The sequence below is a fragment of the Brassica napus genome, chromosome A9 (genome assembly GCF_020379485.1).
Source record: "Brassica napus cultivar Da-Ae chromosome A9, Da-Ae, whole genome shotgun sequence".
Classification (NCBI taxonomy): Eukaryota; Viridiplantae; Streptophyta; class Magnoliopsida; order Brassicales; family Brassicaceae; genus Brassica; species Brassica napus.
In genome coordinates this window covers 13,265,309-13,286,258 of record NC_063442.1, presented here as the reverse complement: position 1 = coordinate 13,286,258, position 20,950 = coordinate 13,265,309, and the positions used below count along the sequence as shown (strand labels likewise).

Below are 20,950 nucleotides of genomic sequence, written 5' to 3'. Positions count from 1 at the left end.
AGGGTAAGAAGAGCGCGCCACGTATCTTTTTTCTTGTAATTGAATGCTTTTAGTATCATGCATGTTTATTTGTTATAGAAATTCAGTTTTCCGAATTATTATAAGACTATATTCTCAACTAACCTCGCATTTGCGGCTTGGTGGTACGATAATTTCAAAAAAGTAAACAGTTCGGGTTCGAAACCTACCATCTAGATTGATCCATATGTGTTGCCAGACGACATGGATATCTAACTCCCACGTAGAACAGTCAAGCTTGCATTTTGCCGGTGGGCGGTTCCCAAAGGATTAATCGGACCTTCGAGTTCAGTTACCCCGGGTTATAAAAAAAACTATATTCTCAACTAAAAGCTGTTTTGTTTTTATAATGGATAAATGAAAATTGGAAAGTTTGAAACAGATCGGGCGCATAAACCGATTTGCAGAAAGGACTTAGTTTTTTTTTGAAACTTGATGTTTATAGAAGTCAGGCCCGGCTAACATGGAGAAAAAAGGGTGCGATGGCACTGGATCCAAATTCGTGCCTCCTGTATTTGATAGATTTTTTTATATATATTCTCTAAATTTAGTTGAAAAAAGGCCTTAAAATATTTCATATGTTCATAAGTTAGTTTTTATCACAAATTTATAAATATGTTGATGGTTAAAAAAAATAAATATAAACAATAAAAGTTTAAAAATATTTTTGTCCAGTGCCCAAATAAATGTTGAGCTGGCCTGATAGAAGCTACACCGGATTATCCAAAAATCTAGCAAACTCTGATGAATACTGGCAAACAAAAAAAAAAGAGAGGATTATTTCTGGTTTCTTCCGACTGACTGACTACAAAGACAACAATCTGTTTTCTGTCTCCAGTTACAACTTTACATTTTATCTCATGTTGTCAACCGACTGTGCAAAGTCAACCATGTCAAAAATGAAAAGAAATGTGCTATATCATGTGTTAGTGTGAGCTACAAGAATTGCGTGGAACACAAAGACAGTTGTAGAACTGTTAGTGACAGGAGATGTTATTATAAAAAGATAGAATGTTGTGTATTTGATCTCTACTATATCATAGTACTATCCACCCGGGCCGTTTGATAGCTGATAAGAAGCATTCCTTTTTTTTTTGCCCACTACTAAATTTTACGTTTTGAAGAGTGACTTTGCCAGATTCTTTTTAAATTATAGTAAAACTGAATATATTATCTAAACATGCATGATATTTTTAGTCAAAAAAAAAGCATGATATTTATACTTTTTCAATGTTAAACAATTGTTTATGTGATCCTACATATTACATAATATGGTGAAGGCAACCGAAGCAATCGTGTGTCCAATTAAACTTTCGTTATGTGCAATTCAATGAGATTTTTGGATTTATTAAATGTATTTGACAAATGCAAGAGTGTTTGTTTACTCATTTTGTTTATTTCAAAATACTGCGAAATTACTATAAGAGGGAAAGCGTACTCACCACAAGATATCCTTCCTATTAACAATTAGATTTATCAATTTAAATATTATTTTTTAATAAAGGCAAGCGATAAGCCAAGGTGATCTGCTCGTTCTATCTTGTTCGTCTTTTTACGTCTCTCTGCTCGATGCTTGTGCCCTCCTCTCATCATGTTCAAAGTCAATTGACAAAGAGAAAACCGTAACTCAGATAAAGAGAAGATGTGGGGATATGGAGGAAAGTACTATTGGCGAAAGAGGAATAAGTATAACCAAGGAGGAGGAGGAGGAAGTTGCGAAGCGATCGTTGTGGTATTCGCTTGGATGTCTAGCGAAGAACGCAATCTCAAGAACCATGTCGATCTCTATGATTCTCTTCTTTGGGACTCACTCGTTTGCCATTCTCAATTCCTCAACATGTCTGTTGTGTTCTCTCTTTACTTTCTCTGTTCTTTGATTTCCTTAATTTCATTATTCATTAAAATTGTTTGGGGTTTTATTACATGTATAGGTTCTTACCGGACAAAGCTGCGGATCTAGCTTCTGATCTTGTGTCTGAACTTGTAAAGGTGATTATGTTTTGTCTTATTACATTTTTATTTTATTTTAGATACTCAAATCCCTAAGTAGAGAACAGTAATAATAAATGTTTTGGATTGGGAACTTGTAGGAGCTCAAGGCAAAGCCAGTTCCTTTAGTGTTTGCTTCTTTCTCAGGTGGTCCTAATGCTTGTATGTATAAGGTTCTTCAAGTAAGTGTTTTTAATGAATTTCTGATGATGTATATTCAGATAAGGAAAAAAAGATTGAGCTTTTGTATATATCTATGCAGATACTTGAAGGGATATGCGACACAGGACTGAACCAGGACGATTGTAGAATGGTTAGAAACTGCATCTCAGGGTTTATCTATGACTCATGTCCTGTGGATTTCACCAGCGACTTGGGAGCTCGATTTGCGGTTCATCCAACTACGCTCAAAATGTCTAAACCACCTAAACCATTTGTATGGGCAGCCAATGGTATCGCTTCTAGTCTCGATTATGTTTTCCTCAACAGGTTTGAGTCACAGCGGGCCGAGTTCTGGCAGACTCTTTACTCTACTATAGTAAGCAGTTTTTTACATATGTCGGCTATGATCTCGGTTTCTACCTCTTATCTCACTTGCATTCTTGAATGTTGCAGACAATGAGAGTTCCTTATCTCATTCTATGCTCTGAAAACGATGACCTCGCTCCTTACCAAACCATACACAATTTCGCCACACGTCTCCAAGAGCTAGGAGGAAATGTAAAACTCGTTAAATGGAATGATTCTCCTCACGTTGGTTAGTCTATTACTAAAACTTTGTCAAATATATTTTCTCCAAATCAGGTTCTGTAACTTACATTTTTTTCAGGTCATTATCGTTACAACCAAGTGGACTATAAAGCAGCTGTATCCGACTTCTTGTCAAAAGCAGCTTCGGTCTATTTGCAGAAGACAAGAAGTCTTGACAGAGAAGCAATGAAAGAAGAGACTCAATGTGATGATGATATGACAGAGCCAACAACTCAAAGCTTTGGGGCATCAACCTCTGGTCTTAACCGAAGCTTCAACGGAACTCCACTTGTCACAACTGATCATTTCTTCGTGCCTCGAAGCACCGTTGGTTACTACGTGGGCAACGGTGGGTCTGTGCAAGATGAACATAAACAAGATTTGATTCGTTTGTCCAGTGCTCAAAACGACGAGGATGCAGTTAAGCCTAATGGTGTTCTTGGTCAAATCTTGTTTGATGTTTATATCCCCAAGAACGTCGAGGATTGGGATGTTAAGCTGTCGGAAACCACCGGGCGGTCTAAAAGGAGACAAGGGAAGAGGTTTATACGTAGATCGAGATTGTAGCATCTGAGTTGTGCGTACCATTTGTGTTTCTTCAACATACTTTTGCAGTCGAATTGTATTTGTTTTTTGCCCTCGCAGAGACTCTAAATAAAATCAATAAAATAAGATCCATTTTGTATAACTTCTCAGAGATCGAATTTGGTGTGTATAACCTAGCCTTTCACCAAAAATCACCACAAGAACAAGCCCCACTCCTAAAGTGGTGAAATCTCATGTTATCCCTCATTATAATCACCCTCCCTGTAACCTCCGACGCCAAACGCATAAACGTGTGACAATCTTGACACATCCTCAGATTCTTCATTATCTTTATCTCACAATCTCTGCTCGTAGTGAGCAAGGAGAACGCTAAAGCCAGCTTCTCGGTGTGACAAATCAGTATCGACCTCTTCTCATCGTCACTCGCATTATAGGGTACAGAGCTTAAATCCGGTTCATATCCTAGAACAGTTAATCTCTTTACAAGCTCTTCTAACGTCTCTTGAATCTTATCCGACATCGGATGGTTCATGTTTCCCGGGAAAAACTTGTGCGTCTGACCATTCTCATCCACAACCCAGCTAACCGCTGGTGTCTTCTTCAAACCCTTTTCTTTAATCAGTTTCCGCACGCTTAAAACACCTTCCCAGTCTCCAGCTGAAGCGTAGACGTTACATAGCAAGATATAGTTACCGATAACATCTGGTTCAATTTCAAACAAATGTCTTGCAGCGATCTCTGCAACGTCCGGATCCTTGTGGATCCTGCAGGCGCCGAGCAACGCGCCCCACACACCTCCGTGTGGCTCCACGGACATGGTTTTAATCACTTCAAGTGCTTCTTGCAACCTTCCTGCACGGCCTAGAAGATCGACCATACAGGTATAGAGGTCACGCGTTGGTTCAACGCCGAATGTTTGTTGCATAGACGCGAATATTTGACGTCCTTGGTCTACAAGTCCCGCGTGGCTACAAGCCGTAAGCACACCGACAAAAGTAACAGTGTTTGGTTTTATAGTGGTCTGCGTTACCATGTAATGGAACAAATCTAAAGCCTCGCGAGCACGCCCGTGCATAGCGAGACCGAGGATCATAGAACTATAAGAGAAAACATTCTTGTTGTTCATCGACTCAAACACATTTACCGCCTCTTCTACATCTCCGCATTTTGAGTACATATCTATCAACGCAGAGCCTATAACAACGTGATCACTAGGAGAATAACCAGATTTTAAAGCGATTTCGACAGCCCGGTCCGCGTATTTGCTTGCTCCAAGCTGTGCACAAGCAGATATAAACCCGGCCACAGCGACTTCATCAGGTAAAACTCCTGACTTCTCCATTCTATTGAAATACTCTAAAGCTTCCTGAGGTTTAGCGTTCTGCACAAACCCCGTAACAATCGCTGTCCAAGCCACCATGTCCTTCTTCGGCAACCTTTCAAACAGCTCCGCTGCGGAGTCCATATCCCCAGCTTTCGCATACGCTGCTATAAGCTCTGTCCACGATATCACGTCCCGTTCAGGCATTTCATCGAACACCTTACGCGCACATTCCATAGACCCGCATTTCACATACACATCGATCATTGTGTTGCCAACGTACACAGAACAGAACCCACTGAGTCGAAACGTCTGCGCGTGAAACTGCCGACCTAAACTCAAATCCCCGACCGAACCGCAAGCTTTCAAAAGAGCGGAGAAAGTGAAAGAAACAGGAGTGATCCCTTCTTTCCTCATGCATCCATACATAGAAACTGCTTCCGACAGGTTACCTTGAACCGCGTAGCCGCGAATCACCGCCGTCCATAGGAAGGGGTTACGGAACTGAACAAGCTCCATCACGCGGCGAGGGTAGGGGTCCATGGGGACGCCGAGCCGGGTGAGCGTGCGGATTAGCTTGGTGATGATGTAGCAGCTTTGGTCGTGTCCTTGTCGGATAACGTGAGCGTGGACTTGTTTGATTTGGTCGAGGCCGGTGCAGTCGTCGAGCTTCGAGGTGAGAGATGATGCTTTGAGTTCTTTCTGATGAGTGATCTCTGGAAAGGTATCGGGATTGTTGATGCGTCCGAGCTGAATTAGTTGTTTAGAAAGTAAGCTAATGTTAACGGGGTAAGGCGCCGTGGAGAATCGGCGAGAATGAGCCAACGTCATCGCCGACGAGATACCGGAGCTGGCGCCGTGCATGCGGTTACTGAATTGAGGAATTGAATTTATTTTGATTTTATTGTAATTCCAACACGACGGTAGATGTAAAGCTAAGAGCATGTCCAACCCATAGTTATTTTCACCTCTATAATAGTATTTAGAGGTGAAATTGTTCCAACTCACCTCTATTTCTTCCTCTATAATAGAGATTTCTATTTTTTCCTCTATAGCATTCTTCTATTTTTTTACTTTACATTTAGAGATTGCTATTTTAGAAAAATACATTAGAGCATATTCCATCTCTATTATAGAGTTCATCTATTTTAGAGATGAAAATAGCAAAATACATTGTAAATGGTCTAAGGCCATCACTAGTGGTGGTCGCATGATTTTTCACCATTAAAATAATTAAATTTGTGGAGTAATTTTCAAATTTACTTTTGAAAGATAACAATTTTCATAAATATTTTAAGTTTTTGATAAGAAAAACTAAATAAACATTTTAAATCATTTATAAAAGTTAAAATTTATTTATATAAATTTATAAATTCAATTTTATCTTTTAAATACTAAATCTTAAACAGTTATTGCTAAAATCTAAACCCATATATTAAAGTATTTTAAATGTATTAATTTTGAAAAATAATATCTAATTTGTTGTATTTTAATTAATTTTTCTAAATTTAATCAAAAAATACAAGGAAAACTAAGCTAGAGAGCAAAAAATTCATTAATGATGCTCTAAGAATTCATTAATTATAAAATATTTATATTATATTTTTAATTGTCAACTTACTATATAGTATATAAAGTATAAATTCTATAAAGTAATACTTGATAATTTAACATGAATTAATAAAATAATAAAAATTTAAAATTAAAGTACATGATTATAAATTAGTAATTACTACATATAAAAGCTGAGTATTGATCTTCATTTATTATTTATTTTCCTTTTCCAATGAAATTCATCAATAGCTTTTCTTTGTATTTCAATAGTTTGTGTTATTTTATGGACAAAAAGCTGAGTAATGATCTTCATTTTATCTTCTTGCTTCAAGCCTCCTTCTTTTCAGTTTCAGAGAAGAACCAAAACGATATCTTGACCAATGATCATCAACAGAGATTACTTTGGAGACTGACCAATGAGAAATAAGCACCAGTTGGACCCTTTGCCAACAAGGACGAGTGGTTCCCACATTCTACTACTTTCCCTTTGTCCAAAACCGCAATCACGTCGCAGTTCTGGATCGTGCTAAGCCTATGCGCGATCACAACGCTCGTCCTCCCGACCATCACGCGCTCGAGCGCCTCCTGTACCACGCGCTCTGACTGGCTGTCCAAAGCGCTCGTCGCTTCGTCGAGGAGCAGCACGGACGGGTTCTTCAGAACCGCACGAGCTATCGCAATCCTCTGTTTTTGCCCACCTGATAGCTGCGCACCTCTGTCTCCGCAGATCGTCTCATAACCGTTCGATAGTGATGTGATAAACTCGTGAGCGTTTGCTGCCTTTGCCGCCTCGATAATCTCCGACTCCTCGATGTTTTCAGATGCTCCTCCGTACATTATGTTCTCTCGGATAGTACCTGCGAATAACGCTGGCTCTTGGCTAACCAAAGCTATGTGTTGACGAAGCGATCTCAAATGATAAGACTTCAGATCACGGCCATCAATTATTACTGAACCTTTTAACGGGTCATAGAACCGCTCGATCAAGCCAATTATTGTTGATTTACCTGAACCACTTGGACCGACAATAGCTGTGGACTTTCCTTGTTCTATCTCAATGGACAAGTCCTTGAATATAACTACATTTGGCCGTGTCGGGTAAGCAAAGTCCACATTGTGAAATCTGATTTGGCCTTTTATTTTATCCGGGACATACCCATTGGGGCTCTCCGGATCAATGGTTGTGGTGCGATCCAAAACTCCGAACACAGACCCAACCGCACCTGAGCCCTTGGCTAAATCAGTTGTCATGGTCCCAGCCTCTGCAATAACCCGGCCGGTAGACACAAACACCGTAAAAATCTCAAAGAATGCCTTTGCCACGATTTTTCCATCAGCGATTAGTCTACCACCATACCAGAAATTCAAAACCGTAGTGCATGTTACAAGGCTTCGGGAAGTTGCGAGCACACTCCCTGCTAACCATGACTGGCGAACACTTTCTCTCCGCGGACCTTCTTGGACCGTTTTAAGTAATTTCAAGATCCTTTCCTGTGAGGAGAAAGCTGTGACGGTTCGGATATTGGAGACAGCTTCTGCGGCTAGTTTGCTGCTCTCTTCTTGTGCTTTGATTGATTTTTGGGACATGCTTTTGAGCAGAATGCGTTGAGTGTAGAAGCATACGACAACAATTGGCTGCACAGCAATCATCACGACTGCTAATCGCCATGCGATGACCAAACCAATTGTGCAAGCTATGGCCACAGCTGATATAGTTTGTACCAACAAGGACACCCGTTCACCAACCAGCGATCTCACCTACAATAATAAAACATAACAAGATAAAAAAATTGGTAAAAGGAAAGCTGTTCAAAATCAGTGTTATAAAAATCGGTCTACGCGGTGCCTAGTCTGATATGAGCGAAGCAATTTTTTCAAACCAAAAAAATCGGCGTTCAAAAATAAGCCTAGACGCCCGCTTAGACAAATCCTCAATAAAATGCCTAACCACCTCCTAGCTATTTTTAAAAAAAATTAATAACTGGGAAGATATACCAAGTTAGCTTCTTTGGCTAGTCTTGAGCAAATTGCACCGGTCGAGTTCTCTTCTTCATCGAACCAATTAACTTCAAAGGTCAATATCTTGGAGAGCATCTGTTCTCGGATACGTTTTGTTAGGTATCCGCCCATGTAAGCAAAACTATAATGTTGAATGATATTGAACAAGAAATTAAACATAGCTAAACCAACAAAACCCAACACGTAGATCCTTGTTTTCTCCTTGATCTCGTCGTGACTCGTTAGGAAATACACTGACACCATCGACCCCGAAACATATGCACTTATCGGTTGAACGGCCCCATATAAAGCCGCGCTTAAACAACCACACAATGCATGTTTCCACTCTGGTCTATTCATTGCCATCAATCTCTTGAACGATGGCAGAGGCGGTTTCTTACTCTTAGGAACTGAGCCAGGAAGATTCGACTCCACGCTTGTATTTGGTAACAAGTTTGACCTACTTTCAGTAGAGAGTTTTGGATTGTACTTCAAATCTTTGCTCAATACCGATAATTGACCCCCTTGCACCCTTACGCTGATGTTATTGTTTACATCAGAGTCTTCATTATCCATTTGTTGCAACCGAACTAGAGAAGCATATTGACCATCCAGGTTCTCTATGAGCTCTTCGTGTGACCCAGATTCTACAATGCGGCCGTCATGGACTACACAGATAACATCAGCATCACGAATAGTAGACAGGCGGTGGGCAATGACGATAGTTGTCCGGCCAACAGAGGCATTGTCCAAGGCTTCTTGAACAACCTTTTCGGATTCTGAGTCCAATGCGCTTGTTGCCTCATCTAGAAGGAGAATTGTTGGTGATTTGATTATCGCACGTGCAATTGCTATCCTCTGCTTCTGTCCCCCTGACATTTGCACTCCTCTCTCCCCAACCTTTTTGTGTTTTAAAAAAAAATCAAATATACATCAAACTAAAAATACATAATCAATCTATTCTTGATATTTGAATCTATGCAAGAACCTGAGTTTTGTATCCATGAGGGAACTGAGAGATGAAACTATGAGCATTTGAGGCCTTTGCAGCTTCCACCACCTCTTCCATGGATGCGTCCTCTTTACCAAATAATATGTTCTCCTCTATTGATGTGGCGAAGAGTGCCGGCTCTTGGCTAACTAAACCCATCTGCAATCTCAACCAATTAACCTGCAGCATATTAATGGACACACCATCAAGAAGAATCTCTCCATGAACCGGATCATAAAACCTCAGCAAAAGCGACAACACGGTTGATTTTCCCGACCCGCTTCCACCAACCAGAGCCACGGTTTTTCCAGATGGAACTCTCAAACAGAAATCATCAAAGATTGGAGTCTCGGGTCTAGACGGGTACACGAATTTGACATGCTTAAACTGTACTTCTCCTTTGATTTTCTCTAGCATTTGACCTTGAGGGTTTTCTGAGTCTATATCGGGAACTCTATTTATCACTTTGGTAATCCTTTCCCCTGCTACAACAGCCTCCGAAAGATATTTGAGATTCGACAAACCTCGACCAAGTGAACTGAAAAGTGTAAGAAGATACCAAAGATCAAAACTACAATGTGGTTTCTTCTTTCTCAAGAAAACCAAAAGAGCCTTTTAAGTTATAGTTACTTACATGCCGCCAAAGGTAATGCAAATGATGACTGCGAAGATAGTACCACCTTTGGCGCCATGGTACATAACCATCCGAGTTCCGTACCAAGTCATGAACCCCCAGATGGCGTAACTGATACCGTTGCTCCCAATGGAGATTCCTTTAACTAGCCCTTGTCTCAGCCCTAGTTTCACCGAGCCTTGAAGCGCAACTGAGAATTTAGCTACCAGCTTCGTCTCACTCCCAAATGCGTAGACGGTTCGCACCAACGAGATGGCTTGCTCGGCAATGGAACCGGCTTCGTTGTACTCTTCGCGTATTTTCCTCGAGATGCTGATGAGGGCTCGTCCGTACATCAGTCCAGGGATCACGAGGAGAACGATGAACGGGAAGCCTACGATTGTGAGCCTCCACATCATAATGAAAGCCACCACGTAGCTTCCGACAAACGCAGAAGCATTCATCAAAAAGTTGGGTAACTGCATAAAATTAAAACCATCAAAAACATGTTTAACAACACGAAAGATTATTAGAATGGAAAGATAAAGATTAAAAAAGGCGAGCCCTTTTCACTGAGGACGTCTTGGATTACAAGACTGTCACTAGAAACACATGTGATAACATCAGAAGTGCTTGTGACATGAAGATCAAAGTAACCCACATCCTGTCTTAACACTGCTTTTAAGTATCTCTGTCTCATTCTTGCTGCTTGTCTCTCCCCTGTTCTTGTCCAGCAATATCCTTCTGTTTTAAACCATCCAAAATTGTTAAATAAACAATTAGTTATATAGAAATGCATAAAAATAATATAATTTGGTGTTTTTCTTTGTAGATGAAAAAAAAACATGGTCTAAGAAACTTACCAAGAAAACATATCACCCAAGATGCACTAGCCACATAAAGCAGAGCTACAGCATTCTGTTAAATTAGCCAATGTGTAAAAAGAAGGAAAACACATTAAGACTCTTTCCTTTTGAAATTAAAATATATATTCTCAACGCTAGTTTCACGTCAATTCACATTTATTTAAAAAATGGAATAGTTCATATCTCATATAAATTATACTAGGATAAGATATGCGCATTGCGCAGGATAAATTTATATGAAAATTATTTAAGAAATATCGTATAGAAAAAAAAAATTTATATTCTTGATCGAATTAATATTTTTGGCCCTTAAACAATTTTTTTTTAAAAAATTTGTTAATTACATAATTTGTTTACTGATAAGCTTATCTCATTTTCAAAAATATTTTAAGTCAAAAAATCACTTATCGCATAAAACCCTAGCGTTTAGGCCGAAGAATCTCAGACCTACTATTTGGTTACAATGAAACTATGTTAACCCGGTTTTATATCATGATTTAGCAATTTAAAAGTTAATTATGGTTATGAAAATATTACGTTCACGTGCCAACCCTATCTATCTTCAATCTTTTTCTCATTTTTGTGTCGTTTTTTTTTTGTTATTGCTCAATATAAATATTGATTTTTGAGTTTATTTTCATTTCGTTAAATTGTTTTGGCCTGAGATTTAGATTTTTTTTAAGATTTAAAATTATTAAAGATATACATACTTAGGTTAAGATCTTCTCCTTGTCCAGAATAAATATTTTATATTTATTACTTATTTTATGTTTTTCTGCATATTATGAAATAATAAAATAATAATTATATATTAAATAACTAAGAAATCAATTACTATTATGTAATAAATTGGCGTGCACACATAAATCAAATGACCGCTCTTGTTTATTCGGAGTTATTTTAGAGTAAATAAATCAAAACAATCAATCTTATCTATCATATATGATGTATAATTAAATTTAAATGATATTAACATTGATATATAGTATACTTTTAATATGAATATTTATTAAATGAGGTTTCTACTCATATGATTTTATAATTATTTGTTTATTTGGGTAACAAAATTTTACACCAACGATTTTTAATGTGGAATGTTTAGTGGTTTCAATAATTTATAATCATTTAAAAACAATGAAGGTTTCAAAATTAAAATATTAACTTTTCAATATATGTTCAACGCAAATATCAAAATATAAGTATGTATTTTCATATGATGTATAGCTTAACTTTATATATATTAACATAAACACCTCGTAAAATAAAATTATTTATTCATATGATTTTATAATCATTGTATCTTATCATAGAAAAAAATTTAAATGTTGATCACAAAAGTTTATGTGAGACTTTTAACAGTTTTAGTAATTTATACTCGTTTTGAAAAAATTCAAAATACAACATATACAAAAAAAAATCTAAATTTTTGTTATATGATTAATGTGATTGTGTAATTTATTTTAATAATAAGAATCAAACAAAAATGATATAAAGTATACAAATTGTTAGTAATTCTTTATTATTTAAAATCAATAATTTTCATATATATCTTAATCACATTAGGTAATTTCATATGTTTTATTTAAGGAAAGAATATATAATAATTTCAATTTGATAAATGAATGGTTCATAATGAACAAACTATATAATATAACACTAGTTTAAGACACGCGCCTTGCGCGGGATAAATATTATATATAAATTATTTTTAAGGTATTATATATTTTTTACATATTATGAAATAATAAATATATATTGAATAATCAAAAGTTTAGTAACTATTACGTATATAATTAAATTGGTACAAATACTTAAATAAATTATATTAATCCAGATAAACACTTTTTATATTTTATATGGAATAAAATTAAGTTTAAATGATATTAACATAGGTATATAGTACATTTTTAATATTGACATCTGTTAAAAAATATTTTAGACTCATATTATTTTTGATCATTTGTATTTATTTATAACAAATTTTTTAAATCAATGATAACAATAAAACATTTGTGGGATGTTTAATAGTTTTAGTAATTTATAATTTTAAAAATATTCAATGCAAAGTTTAAAATCTAAATATTATGTTGTTAATAATTGTTCAAAATTTTTATCAAAAAAATTCAAAGCAAATTCAAAATTAAAATACTTATGTATTTTATATGGTATATAATTTTTTTTTTAAAACGTATTAATATACATATATATAATATTTATTAAGGAGAAATTACATGTTTACCACTTTCATAGTACCACTTATCATTTTTACCATCACTAAAGAGACATTTTCAAAAATACATTCTTCATTAAGTGGCAAAAGACTCTTATGCCCTTGTTATTATATATATAATAAATTATTATTTAAATAAATAAAAAAATAAAAAACAAAATAAAAACAAAGAAATAAAATAAAATAAAATAAATAAAATTAAAATTAAAAAGTAAATTTTTTTATGTTTTGGGATTATACTTTTTCAAATTCGAACTTTTTTTATAAATTTTTTTTTGAGATTTTTTTTTCGAAATTTTTTTTATTTTTTTCAAATTTCTTTTTGAAAAACGAAATTTATGTTTGAAACTGTTTTTTAAAATTTTTTTTATATTTTTAAGTATTTATTTATATATTTATTAGAATCTTAAATTTCACATTCCAAAAACTTTACCCCACCCCTCAACTTTAAACCCTAAGTCTAGATTAATTAACCCTAAGGGTATAATTGTCTTTTATCCTTCATTAAAAGTGAGGGTAAACGTGGTTAGTGTAAACATGAAAAATGGTATTATGAATGTGTTATTTGTGGCAATTTCCCATTTATTAAATGGGATTTCCTACTTATGTAATTTCGTAATTATTTGTATCTTGTTATAACATAAATATTAAACCATGGATAAAAGAAAATTCAATGTGAGATTTTTAACAACTTTAGTCATTTATATTTGTTTTTAAAAATTCAAAATATAACATATAGGAAAAAATCTAAATTTTTATTATATAGTTAATGTGGTTGTTTAATTTATTTTAATAAATTAAAAATTTTAAAAATGATATAGAATAGACTAATTTTTATCAAATCTTTATTATTCAAAATCATTAATTGTTATATATACTTTAGTTACATTAGGTAATTTCATGATTTTTATTTAAGGAAACAATGAAGAACATTTATGATTAATTTATGGTTAGTTTAATAAAAAGCTTATTATATATTTATATGGACCAATATATTTTTCTAAAGATTCTAAGAATGATTGTAGTGATGACATGTGGCTACAAAAATATGTTGTAATCTCTCTTAATATATAGGGGATTTAGCAATTTAATTTTGGAATAACAAAATTCTCGATTGATTCTCAAATCGCAACGTTAGCAAAATTAGCATGCCAGTTACGTTATAACTTTTTAAATGTTTCTCTATTAATATATAGGAGATTAGTTTTAAGCACATTGTCGTTTCTAAGTGCTAAACATATATATATATATATATATATGGATTGGTTATAAGTAAGAAAAAGATTATGAGCATCTCCAACTGCTCACTATAAAATGGAGTTTAAAATAATAAAAAAATTCAACTCTCTTCTTGATTAATCTAGTTCTCCAAAAAGAAAGTCATTTGTTTATTTTTTGTTTATAATTCTATTTTGCATTCCAAAATAGAGTAGGATTAGACTAACTATCAACTTTATTACTTCATTTTGAAAGAAATTTAGAATAATACATTGGAATTATTCTGAAAAGTTAAATATCACACCATATTGGTCTACTACTGAGTACTGACCTTGGAGATGGCTGTCATGAAGGTTCGATCGCTGAACGAACCACCCAGGTCATTCAGTAGCAAGCCGGTGATGAAAAATACGGTAGGAGTGATGAAGCCATCACAGACGGCGCCGATTAATCCTAGCCCTATCAACATCCAATCTACCCTGTCCGCGTGCATAAAAATCGATCTTATGCTTCCGCAACTCTTCATTATCCCTCTGTTGTCAACTGTTTCATAGAAAATACCAAAACGACGTCTTAATCCAGAGGAAACGACAGCTCACAGCCTTCCTGTTACTGGTAGTTTTTCTCGTGTAATGTTTCATGTCTTCTTGGTCGTGTTTATATTAGCATTTGTTATGAACGAACACTAGACTGTGGGCCTATTCTAAAAAGTGGTATAGGTGGGCGTTTGGTGGCACTAAGCCGGTAGACGATAGTTAAGCACTTCCATTTTATTTTATATAGTATTTTATGTGATTTAAATAACTTAAACATTTAATAACGGTTAGGTAGACATTATGCAAATTTCAAATATTTATATTCATATTTTCTTAATATATTATTACAATTATATATTTTTAATTATTATCATTTATATCAACATTTATTTTATGCATTTAAATATATTTACTTATTTATTTGTAAAATAAATTTATATTTATATTTTTATCCAGCTTAATAATTTACTAACATATTTTTATCTTTGTATTGTTTGAAATTATTCTACATGTTAAACTGTATTTTCTACAAAAATTCTGTTTGAAAAATAATTTCTTTAGTTTTTCAAAACTAATATATATATTTTTATATACGTAAATTATATTATACATGTATATATTACATATATGCAAAGGATACATATTTGTCTAAATCTTATTTGGCTGTCTATACGGCTTCTCCATTTATTTGTTGTTCTAGATGCATGGATGAGGTATGGGTCCAATGCCTTGGTTCTGTAGAAGAGTGCGGCTTCATATTCAAGTGTATGCTTGGTTTCATTTCCTTTGGGATTTCCTGTGAAAGTAGTATAATAGGAAATTAGGAATCTCATTTTTCTCTCGTTTTGTCAGAATATGGGGCGAGGATTTGGCCATTCTTAAGCTTATTTCTAGCTCTGTTTTATCAAATTTGTGGTGAAGTCGTTTAGAGTGTTGGGTCTTTTAATTTGTCTAAGTTATTATTGTCTCTACAAAATCTTTAGTGTTAAAATCAGCCCGTCTTAAAAATATATTATATAGTGCTAAAGTCATACATTTTTAATTATCTTTCTAGAGATTTTGACTTTAAATTTTTAAATAGATTGCATAGTAATTATACATTTTCCATCTAGTCTAGGGCTGTTAAATATGGTAAAACCGAACCGTACCGAACCGAACCGAAATAGACAATATGGTTTGGTTTTGGTATATACTATATAAACCGAATGGATATAATTTTATAAAAACCGTAGGATTTGGATATGGTTTGGTATATAACCGATTAAACCGAACAAAACCGATTAAAAGTAGAAACATGTAAATATGTATCTATTTTATAACAATACATGAAAATCTACTTGTTACATAAGTTAAATTTGTGTTAATAACTATTATCATAATTTTATAGTAATAAAGAACCTTAATTTGTAAACACTTGAACCATAATTAAATAAAAATACATCGCAATTAAGACATCTTATTTTCTAAGTCTTCTTTTGATCTTTTTTGCTTTATTTTAGTCTTCACTAAATTAATATGAATATTATAAATTTGATGGACAATAATTAATGGAAAATTTTCACAATTGTTTTTATCTGTAAATAAACAGAATTTCGTGTTCAATTGAAAAAACATGACTTTAATGAACACTAATATGGAAGAGTGGAAAAAATTTTCTTTCATGTTTCTGTTTTGTTTCATATTTTTATTTTCAAAATTTCAAGCTTTCATTTTAGTTATAGATTTGATTATTTTATTTGATAGTAGAAACATTTTTACTTTTTTGTTCATTTATTTGAACATGTAATATATTTTTAATAAATGACTGTGTTGACAATATGACTCTAAAATTCATATAATATGATCTCAAACTAGATAATTATGTTTTTTGGTATAAAATCGAATAAACCGAAAACCGATGGTATATAAACCGAACCGAAATAAATATGGATTTAGAATGGTAGTTATATTCTACTAACCGAAATACCGAAAACAAAAAAAAAACCGAACCTAAACCGAACCGATATCCGGATTGAACACCCCTAAAATTCATTCAGGGATGATTTTTTTTTTTGTGTGGTGGGCTTTAGATTAGTTGAGTATTTTTTTCCTAGTGTTAGTTTAGCATGAATGTTCGACATTGATCTCCCTTAACTCAGCTCACATATTTCCTTAATTCTCCTTAGTTTGATGTTCTCCTATCCATGGCTCATGACTCTCTGCTCTTTAGATGATGATGGCACGTATTACTTTTATCACACTGTATATTAGTTCTATCCAACTTAAGATATATTTTCCCTCTGATTTTTCAAAAATAGATTGGTGTATGGATCATCATATGAAAATCACTTTTTTATTTGTTTCTCAAGTGTTTGCAATCTCATATTTAGGATCTGAATGATAACATGCGAGAAAACTGTGGTGCGGTATATGTAGAGATTTTTGTTACCATTAACTGCGGGGTGAATGCGGATACAAATATTCGGTGCCATAATGTTTTTCCAACTAGCCATGCAATATGTTAGTCAGCTGTTAAACTGGCAGATATTATTTTATGTGAGGTTTAATTTATTCGTTAACAGTTGACTATTTTGTTGTTAAAATTGCAGTCAAAATGATTAGTTAGAAAATAAATCTGCACAAATAACAGAGATATTAAAGATGCTTGTTGCCAATACTTGAAAATTAAAAGCCTATATTTTTGGTAATATCTTTATCCTTTATACAAAGGAACCCCACCAGTATGGGTGTCAAATGCAGACAAAATTCATTGTTTAAATCACATTCACATCGGGACCTTATCTCTATTTCATGATTACTTCTTTTCTGTTTCATAGTCTTTGATTGTGAATAATAGATTAAAGTGGTGACATTAAAAGGTTGAGAGAGGAGAAAATAAAAAAGTGAAATTGAGAATTAAACTTTTCATTTGATTACTATAGTATACACTATAGAGTAACATATTACTCTAGTTTTACTTTTCTTTGGCGTTGATGGGGAAAAAACTTTTTTTTACCAGATTGGCTAAATTCCAATTTCAAACTCCAACAATTTAAGTCGTGCCAAATAATCAATCCGAACAAATAATCAGTGCAAAATACGACCTCAACTAAATTATAATTCGAAAAAACTATCTGAACTTATTAAAACATGCCTAAATCGATACTGACTCTAACAGAAATTAGTCAACCGTTAATAAAAAAAACAACGATATTTAGATCTGATTTTTTTTAAATATGTTTATTTTGGGACTCGAACCCGTGGCTCGATACTCATTTAAAAGGGACACTAACTATTAAACTAAAGTAACTTTCAGTAATATTATTACAAACTGGAAATTATATAAACTAGTATACTTCTTCATCTTATCCATTTAAAACTTGGTCATAATTGTTTTTGATTTAAATAAATACATTAATTTTTTTACTTACCATATCTTTAATAAACTTATATCTTACTAAATATAAATAATAAAATATGGGTTTTTAGTAATAAAACCCCTCAACCAAATATGAATCGTAAAAAAACTCTCAATTAAAAATCTTGTGAAAGAAACCCTCAATTTTAATTCCGTTAACATATGTTATCCTCCGTCTAAAAAAACGTGACGAATAGTGACATACGTTAACAATTTATAAGTTGAAGGTTTATAATGTTAAAAACTTAGTTGAAGGATTTTATCACTAAAAATCATTAAATCTTATAAAATATTAATTTACTAGTATTATCGCCTGTGCCATAGGTTAATTTACTGTTTTAAATTCTTATCATTTTATAATGTTCTGTCATAATAAATTATTATTAATATTATATGAACAGTGGTACATAATATTAGAGATTCTTGCCTTAAACAAAACAATTGAAACTTGAAAGGATAAAACAAATGTCACTATAAAATGGATACATGTTTGCAAAACTTTTTAAAATATCAAAATATAAAATATGGTTAAAAACACTTTATTCAATTTGATAATTTTTTTATAGTTAAAGTAATTGTTGCGTTGATATTTTATGTTAATTTACCAACTTGTTTTAAAAAACTCACATCTGAAATACCCACATTACTTTATTTGATGCTTTATTAAATTTATAAGATTACATTTTAGATCTTTAGTTTGCTTTTTATGAAGCTATAATGAATTGTCTAGCAATAATTAAGTAAAGTAGATTTACCTTTCAGAAATGCAAGTTCCGTAACATCCAACAATAGTTTTAGGGTTGAAAACAATTACAGTAGTGAACGCTGAAAAATAATTGACTCAACAAATGAAATATTAATCAATAAATCAAAGAAAAATAATAAAGACTGGAAAACATGCAAAACCTTCTTTGTGAGGAGAAAACTTGATGCTTGTCTCTTTCACAAGAATAATTTTGATTATGCTCCATCCCATATCTCCAAACCATAACCTACAGTACATGTAAATCAATAGATAGAAGAAGTTTCCAAGTTATACACTGCAGTGATCTAAAATTGAAATCTCTTCAAAAAATACCATACCAGTATCTATTTTTTTTTTGGTGTAAACCAGTATCATTTTTTTCCCATAATTTTACTGTATTTATCGACTGAGTATTGATTCAGGTGATGAATAAATAAAATTTGAATTGCCACAGAAGAAAGAAGAAAGAAGATAGGAAGAAACCTGTTCAATTCAAACGAACCTAATACTCAATCTCTCTTTTTGGCAAACGGACCTAATACTCAGACTCTCATTTTCTGCAAGAAAGAACGAACGAACTAAAAAAGCTTTCATTCTGTTGCAGAGAAGATTGAAAGAGAAAAAAACAAAACATATATTAGTAAATCAAAATTATATATAAGAAGAAAACAGTTTGAAAATCGTGGTCAACTGATTTTGAAAGTGGATGGAATATTATGAGAAAATATAGGCAATATATGCTTAAAGTTAGGGATCGAAGATTAATTTTTTCAGTTAACTGTTTTTTAATTTTTTTTAAACATTTTCCACATGTCAATTTTTTATTTGTTGAGTGACTTGTGCTTTAGTATATAAGGGATTATCATTTATACATTGTTTTAGATTGATTTATAAGCCTTTAAAACTAATTTATTAATTTTAATACATTAATTTATTATAAATTAATTTATACATAATAAATAAATAATTTTCAACACTACTTACAACTTAATATAACTCCAAAATATTAAATTATTTGATATTTGGCAATAGTGATATTTGAAAATTTGTGTGTTTATATCGTCATTGTTAAATATAAAATAATTTAAAGTTTTTAAGTTATATTAAGTCTTAAGTAGTGTCGAGAAAAATTCATCTATGAAGTCAATCTTTCTATTTAGAGTAGGATGCAATTTTTTCTATTTTCATGATTTTCATCTTTCGGCTCATACTTTTCCATTATCCCCCAAAAATAATGCATGATTATTTTTATTCTCATTGATTTCTGAACCTATACGTTATATTTTTGTTTTCTTGATCAATAAAATAATATATTTGATATATCATTTTTGATTTATTGTATTTCTTTATTTTTTATGTAGTATCACGAATAATGTTAGATTATTTTATCCTAACAAGTAACTGAAATTGTAAAAACTTATAAGATCATTGTAAAACCGTATTAATCATATGTAAAAATATTAAAATATTTATGAAGCTTTATAAATCAGTTATAAAGTAATGTATTAAAATTTATAAATTAGTTTTAAAGACTTATATCAATCTAAAACAATGTATAAATTACTACAAAGATTTTAAACATTTAATGACTTTTAGTGATAAAATCTCTTAACTATTTTTGAATCGTAAAAACTCTCAACTAAGTTTTCAACATTGTAAACCCTCAACTTATAAACCATTAACGTATGTTACCCTCCGTTAGATGGAGGGTAACATAAGTTAACGAAATTAAAGTTGAGGATTTATTTCACATGATGTTTAGTTGAATGTTATTTTTTACGATTCATCTTTAGTTGAATGATTTAATTACTAAAGACCCATAAAATATTTATAATTATACGAAATTAAATGTATTTAAGCTATTTATAAAAAGTTCTTATATACACTATTTTTAATTTTTAAACTTAATCGAATTTCTTTTTCAAAATTAATATTATATATTTGTGATATTTTGTTCAAAATGTTAAGAGGCCTTTAACCTTTCTTTCACTAAGATATTTTGTTCAAAAAATATTAGACATATTAAACAATAAAAACATAAAATATATAGTATATTATATAAATTTTTGAAGAAAACATTTTACCATTCATGGTTTATAAATATCCACTTAAAAAAAATTTATATAAATAGTATTAAAATTTTAAGTATATTTAATTTCATATAAATATAAATACTTT

The 20,950-nt window shown here is 32.4% G+C and overlaps 3 protein-coding genes and 1 long non-coding RNA gene across 4 annotated transcripts; 1 reads left to right on the top strand and 3 right to left on the bottom strand.

Annotated features, from left to right (window-relative positions):
* Window positions 1-1,473: 1,473 nt before the first annotated feature.
* On the top strand, window positions 1,474-3,445 carry BNAC09G18060D. Its single transcript, XM_013859055.3, has 6 exons — window positions 1,474-1,857; window positions 1,950-2,007; window positions 2,109-2,189; window positions 2,270-2,545; window positions 2,623-2,764; window positions 2,837-3,445. Exons 1-6 carry the CDS (start codon window positions 1,661-1,663, stop codon window positions 3,322-3,324), a joined length of 1,242 nt encoding a protein of 413 aa, XP_013714509.3. The 5' UTR covers window positions 1,474-1,660; the 3' UTR covers window positions 3,325-3,445.
* LOC106418365 (pentatricopeptide repeat-containing protein At5g44230) lies at window positions 3,409-5,524 on the bottom strand. Its single transcript, XM_013859054.3, has one exon. It carries the CDS (start codon window positions 5,486-5,488, stop codon window positions 3,485-3,487), a length of 2,004 nt encoding a protein of 667 aa, XP_013714508.3. The 5' UTR covers window positions 5,489-5,524; the 3' UTR covers window positions 3,409-3,484.
* An 830-nt stretch (window positions 5,525-6,354) lies between these two features.
* On the bottom strand, window positions 6,355-15,696 carry LOC111200980 (ABC transporter B family member 22-like). The gene is made up of 7 exons (XM_048740038.1): window positions 14,426-15,696; window positions 10,644-10,698; window positions 10,346-10,524; window positions 9,802-10,259; window positions 9,165-9,705; window positions 8,174-9,076; window positions 6,355-7,936 (listed from the first exon to the last, which is right to left on the bottom strand). The coding sequence occupies exons 1-7, from the start codon at window positions 14,618-14,620 to the stop codon at window positions 6,566-6,568; spliced, it is 3,702 nt and encodes a 1,233-aa protein (XP_048595995.1). The 5' UTR covers window positions 14,621-15,696; the 3' UTR covers window positions 6,355-6,565.
* Window positions 15,697-18,423: 2,727 nt separating this feature from the next.
* On the bottom strand, window positions 18,424-19,391 carry LOC111201384. The gene is made up of 3 exons (XR_002654590.2): window positions 19,256-19,391; window positions 18,934-19,019; window positions 18,424-18,852 (listed from the first exon to the last, which is right to left on the bottom strand). It is a non-coding gene; the product is annotated as an uncharacterized LOC111201384 (long non-coding RNA).
* Window positions 19,392-20,950: the final 1,559 nt, after the last annotated feature.